General features: G+C 38.9%; 1 protein-coding gene across 2 annotated transcripts in view; it reads left to right on the top strand.

The window, feature by feature from the left end:
• LOC118403936 (PTB domain-containing engulfment adapter protein 1-like) overlaps nt 1–6,083 on the top strand; it is a 16,837-nt gene that overhangs the window by 3,628 nt on the left and 7,126 nt on the right. For both annotated transcript variants that reach the window (XM_035802817.1, XM_035802816.1), the window contains exons 2-6: nt 1,041–1,157; nt 2,270–2,328; nt 3,925–3,996; nt 4,432–4,530; nt 4,752–4,889. In XM_035802817.1, the coding sequence (XP_035658710.1) occupies nt 1,079–1,157; nt 2,270–2,328; nt 3,925–3,996; nt 4,432–4,530; nt 4,752–4,889 (447 nt within the window). In that variant the 5' untranslated portion in view covers nt 1,041–1,078. The remainder of the gene's footprint in view (nt 1–1,040; nt 1,158–2,269; nt 2,329–3,924; nt 3,997–4,431; nt 4,531–4,751; nt 4,890–6,083) is intronic.

The following is a 6,083-nucleotide window of genomic DNA, read 5'->3' as shown; positions in this document are numbered from 1 at the left end:
AAATAGCTTGAAAGCAATGATGTCCTACTTAGGGTTTCATTGTTTGTGCAAGAATGTATGCGTACATGTACATGTATTGTATATCTACATGTATGTCAATTAAGTCATTTGTCTGCTACACATTTTTGTGATCCCTTGAACTTGTCACAAAGACTTCAGCATCAGTGTGTTGTTTTATGTATTGACGTATGACTCCTGTTTAAACTAAGGTGACAAGACTGTGTGTACTTTGTAACTGTTTAAATAGACCTTTGACAGGTCGTTAGCAAATTGGACCAATGGTTTATCTCTCTATCTCACTGTAGCCATGTAACCTTAGGTCTGGTCACCCAGTTCAAACTCTGATAAGATGATTGTGTAAACTTACTTAAGTAATTACATGCCCCATTTAGAATGAGCAGCTTAAAACTGTCTGGTTCTCTTGATAGCATCTCTAAAGAAAAAAGAAAAGAAACTATGTAGAAGCAAGATTGTATAGGAGGTAAAGCAATATGAGTCTTTCTTTATTGTGAAACTGTTGGAATTTCATGTTGCCATTTATAATTTATTGTATTGTGGTAATTAAATCATCAGTGCCACAGTCCATTCTTAACACTAATATAGCTAGGCAATTTGATATTGTTACATTGACAGTATACAAAAGTATCTGATGGTAGATGCTATATGCTGAATTTCTGTTTGGGAATCAAACTACCTGTGACATGTTACATACTATTGCTAGTGCTAGTTGTAGGTACAATACATTTGTGCTAAGTCACATGGTGTTATCAGCATGATGCAGGGAGGAAGTCAAGTCATATCTGTATCTGCATGTATCTTGCCAAATGTATATCTTTGTTGGGAGACATATCCTCATTTTGAAACGGATTTGCCATACATTGTACGTTTGTAACTGCTGCTACTTCTAGTACTTGATACGTGTATGTGACTTTTTACGACGACTTTTTCCAGTTTATTAAGCATATGCAGAGCAACTTCTTTCCCTAGATGGGCTGCAACTCTGAACGTTTTATATTATAATTCATGCTTCCTTTCCCCAGATAGCAGATAGACTTATGGGAGTATAAGAAACAGAGGAATGAATCGTTCTACCAGTTTTATGAAGTGGCTGCACGGCCAGAAATCCCAGGAACCTGGAAACTCCTCAACAAGCACCAGTAAGTAGATTACAGCACAAACAATGCCGAAATCAGGGTTGTAGCCAGGATTTTATTTTAGTGCAATGGTAAGGGCAAAGCGACCAATATTGGGGGTGGTGTGGAAGGGGGATCTTGGCCCTTCTGCAGTGAGATTTTGAAAATGTGGAGTAAAAAATGCACTTGCTAGAACCCTGCCTATGTGTCTTGCATTTGGGAAATGAACAGTTGTATATCACTCACAAACACACTGGCATACAATTTGTTTGTGCAAAAGCTATCATATTAATGCTGTACATGTAAAGCTCTGTTGGGATCCTGTACTTGTGAGGGTGAGGGTGGAGTTTAATGCCAGGCTGGTGCAAATTAAAATTTCAGAATGTATTGCATAAAATCCAACACACTGGTTTCACTGTATACATGTAGTAAATCCAGGTGCCATTTATAAATAACTTTGATATACAGTCAAACCTGTCCAAGACGACCACCCGGGGGACCGGGGAAAAGCGGTCGATTTGGACAGATGGTCGCTGAGAAGAGTATCGACTCAAAACATGCCCGATGCAAAGTATAAATGGTTTCCGTTGTGTTTAATGGTAAATAGCAGACACACTGAACGCATGTAAAGAAGCGAGGTCTTTAACCCACCCATTGACCACCGCCATCTCTATTCGAAACATAACATTGTAATGGCAGTCAAAATCCGACGCAAACTGGCCGGTTTTGGCACAAAATCGCGCTAGTAATCATAAAAAATCGATGAAAACCTCAATTTTGAAAATGATGCGGTCGTTATGGGTCCCAATTTGGGCCGGTCGCGGTCGCGTTGGCCAGGTGGTCGTTGAGAAAAGGTCGCTTAATGCTTACGTCAATGGGGAAAAAAATCGGGACCGAGAAAAAGCGGTCGAAATGGCCAGGTGGTCGCTGAGAAGAGGTGGTCGCTCGGGCAGGTTTGACTGTAATTGCAACAATTACACTGTATATTAAATCTTAGCAGTGATGCTGAAAATTATGCGAAATAAAATGGCTCATTTTCTATAGTTAAGGATATGCGGGTCCACTCAATGTTGCAACAGAGCTTCATTACAAGTTTACTATAACTGTCTTTTTGCTTTCCAATAATTTACTTTCAGGGAACTGGGTTCACCCGCCAGATGTACTACTCAAAGGGCATGTTACATACCAAACTAAGGTAGGAATTCCAGTATTAGTTTTCACAAAATGCCTTAGACTGTAAGTCATGTATGATAGCTGAAAATAAGATACAGTGTTGCTACATACTTTTTACTATGTATGCTTAAAGCTTTTATAGAGGTTGTTAAGTTGTCAAGTGAAGTCAGATGGTTTGTGTGTTGTAAGTTTATATGTTACTTAACACAACATTATCGGCACACAGAATAACATCTGGAACACTCTTAAGTACACAGTACTGTGGGAGTGGTATGATGAGTTTAACAAGCTAGGCTACTTGTGTGGTCACCCACATGCAGAAATCCCAAATCCCACTTTTATTTCAATGTTTTGTTTTGTATGTATCATTCTACATAAAAAGGGTGGGTGCTGTTACAGAAAATTCAGGTCCAGAAGATCGGGCCCAGTCTGGACCTGAACCTGGACCTGATTGTCTGTGAAAACTTGTGAATGGCTGATACACAAAACAATGGTCAATTTTGCTGCTAAGTTTAGTGACTTACATCAACGTTTTAGAATCCAATCTTCGTATAAAAAGCTTTGAGTCTGACAAACTTGATGAAAAACCTTAAGTTTGCTTTCCTTTATTTTCTTGGACCAGTAAGCCTCAAAATGTGTGAAAAGCGTGCTGATATAATTCAGGAGTGTTCTCAAATGCTGAAAAAGTGTGTGGCACTTTCTTTTGTTTTCTTACCATTTAGAAACAGACATACACGAAAAATCTCTATTCCACAGACACAGTCACACTGCACACAGGAAACGTAAGGTCTATGACTCTATGTTGATTTTGAATGTCCGCCAGTTTGTGGAAAAATTCAACAGCTAGCTGGCAGAATGTCAAAAGTAGGACCATGTATTTTGATAAGCAGTCCTGGGCAAATTTACAGTCAAGAACTGGCAAGAAACACTGCCTGTAGAAATGTTAGAAAGAGTCAAACAAGCCAGGACGTTTCTACATCAAATAAAATTCAGACAAACAAGTGATTGTTATGTAAAGTGTATTAAGATAAGGACTTGTCTATAGTTGAAGTCTTCTTAACCAGAGTTACATGTACAAGATGAAAAGGCACATTAAAATAGTATAGAGATATTTGAGGATTTTTAAAGATGATTATATTCTGTTTACAGCTGCTTGGAATCAGCAAGTACCAAGATGAGGTGATAGATATAATGTACCTAGGGTCCTGCTGTCTTAAACCTGTTTTTTTTTCTTTCATGTAGTTTGCCAAACAATTTTAGAACAGCAGCTTTTTAGCAAGCAAAGAAACAATGTTCAGCAGCTTTTGAGGCACGATGGAGCACCTACTGAAATTCGAAACCCTTGTTACACAACTTTACTATATTTTAAGGCATTATAAATAGCACCTTTTGCAGCACATTGGCATCTGCTATCCTGAATAGTGATTTACATTTTGTATCCAGATTGACTAGATTTTTGGCTGTTAAAGTTCTAGTCAACTAATGTAGTACATGTAATTTTTTGTACACAATGTACTGCACATTATCCAAGCTTTATTGACACGACAAAAAGTACATAGTAGTCTGATTGTTCATGCTGTAAACAGTCATAACTGACTTTTAGCTTTGTTGTTTCTAGTTGCTGGGATGTACAGAAGTACAACAGGCCAAAGGAACAGAGGTGGTGAAGGAAGCCATCAGGAAACAAAAGGTAAAGTGAAAGCCATAGTTGATGTGCATGTACATGTAAAAGAAAACAAACTGTTAAGGTATTTCACCTGGCTAAATTGGCATTTTGATCTTCCATTGTTTTCTCATTAATGAATTAAGAAGGAATCTAGCCATTACGAATATTGATAGATGGGCATGAAAGAATTCTAGATCTGATTTTTTGGGCCATTTGGATGAAGTCATCAGGTTTTACTGCCCGTAATATTATTATTCTCTATAAGAAAATACAGCACTCGGTACATACCACTGCAATGAAGCTAAGTTTTTCATGTGTGTAATGATGAAAGCTACAAAGTCACATCTGCACTTGTTTGATATCTTCGTATGATCTGTAGTTCTTAGAAAATATTTGTTTTCATCTAATTAAAAAAAAATCATAGTCTTGTAATTTTCTAATAACTTACAACCTTTCCAGTTCTCAACTCATGTCAAGAGAGCGGAGGGGGCTAAACCTATCAAAGTGGAGCTGAGTATCTCAGCTGATGGACTAGGGATTTCAGACACCAAAAACAAGGTATTACACATTTTCTGTATTAGTATTACACAGCACCAACTAGAAGTCCCTTTGTATTCTTTTTTCATTTGAAAAGGTAACCTTCTAAAGGTTAGCGTTAGTCATATAATTTATATACCTACTAGTATGGAAAGACCTAGACTTCCTATGAGCCCTGGTATATGTGTAAGACAACTTTTTGCATCATTTTAATACTCATAAAAAAAACTCTTTTGTTTCAGATTCTTATGCACAACTTCCCTCTGCACCGGATTTCCTTCTGTGCAGACGACAAAACCGACAAGAGAATTTTTGCCTTCATCGCCAAAGACACAGAAAAGAATGTTCACCTCTGTTTTGTATTTGACAGTGACAAATGTGTAAGTAACCAAACATGATCAGTAATGTCTCTTACTTAGCATTTATTTCGTACCATGGGTATGCATTTGGTCTATTGCAGATGTTACAGAGTTCAGCTTTTTTGGCAAAAACTGTCATTTCTCGTATAGGACTGTTGATCCACGTACAGTCGACGCTGTAGGGCTGATATCAACTAGGATTACCATGGTCAATATTAACCGAAGGAGGCCATATATATACAGTGGAAGCCAGTTAATTGCACCTCGGATAAACGCACACTTCGGATAATTGCACGGAATCCCTAAATCCCAAACCGTCTCCCATTCATTCCATTGTTAGTGACTTCGCTTATCTGCACAACAAAAAATCACCAACGCTGGATAATTGCACGACAATTTGTCAAACATTGTTGGCAAATTGACTGAAAATGCGTGTTAAAATCGTCAGACACGGTACAAATAAGCTGATAATGGCCTTTGTGAAGTCGCTTTACTGACAACATGTATGAAATTGTTATTGGGATCAAAAGAAAGCGATATTGTGGGGTCAGCACCATGAAGAGACGCCCGCCCGCTTGAAAGGTCGTCAAAAGCCGGCATTACGATTTGGCAGACAACTTGCTTTGGCATACAGTACTCAATAACAAATGTTCTCTATCTGTCCATTGTCTAATTACGTAATTAGGGTCGCGGGGAAATACTTATGCAGTGGTTTTATGTTCTTGGCAGCCAGTCGCAAACAACACAGCGACTCGGGGCCTACAGACGGACATAACACTCGCCTTCGGCGGTGCGCATGCAGTGCTTTAGTTTCGTGATAAGGAAGCTACATAACGTATACAGTAACTTACTTTTAGTTTTGATTTCAAGTGCATTGCAGAACGATGTTTCGTGAAGACATGTATATGACGTCCGGAGCACAACAGGTACAGCACTACTGTGGCACGTAAATAAACTGTGCGTTGTACTACCTCCCATACCACCTCTCGGCCCCCCCGCCCGTGGTGATGTGGTCCAAATGACCAACTCCGCATTATCGCACACGCCGGATAATTCCACGAAATTCGCTGGCAAATTGGGTGTGCAATTAAGCGGCTTCCACTGTACTACAGTTTGGCTTTTGACTCCGTTTATGCAGGTCTATGTTTTCTGTTTTTGTGTTTGTTTGGTTTGGTGTGCGTTGTAGATATATAATTGCACTGTCAGGAGAGTGAC

The sequence above is a fragment of the Branchiostoma floridae genome, chromosome 16, assembly GCF_000003815.2.
Source record: "Branchiostoma floridae strain S238N-H82 chromosome 16, Bfl_VNyyK, whole genome shotgun sequence".
NCBI lineage: Eukaryota > Metazoa > Chordata > Leptocardii > Amphioxiformes > Branchiostomatidae > Branchiostoma > Branchiostoma floridae.
Note: the sequence above shows the minus strand (reverse complement) of the source record. Positions and strands in the feature narration are given on the sequence as shown.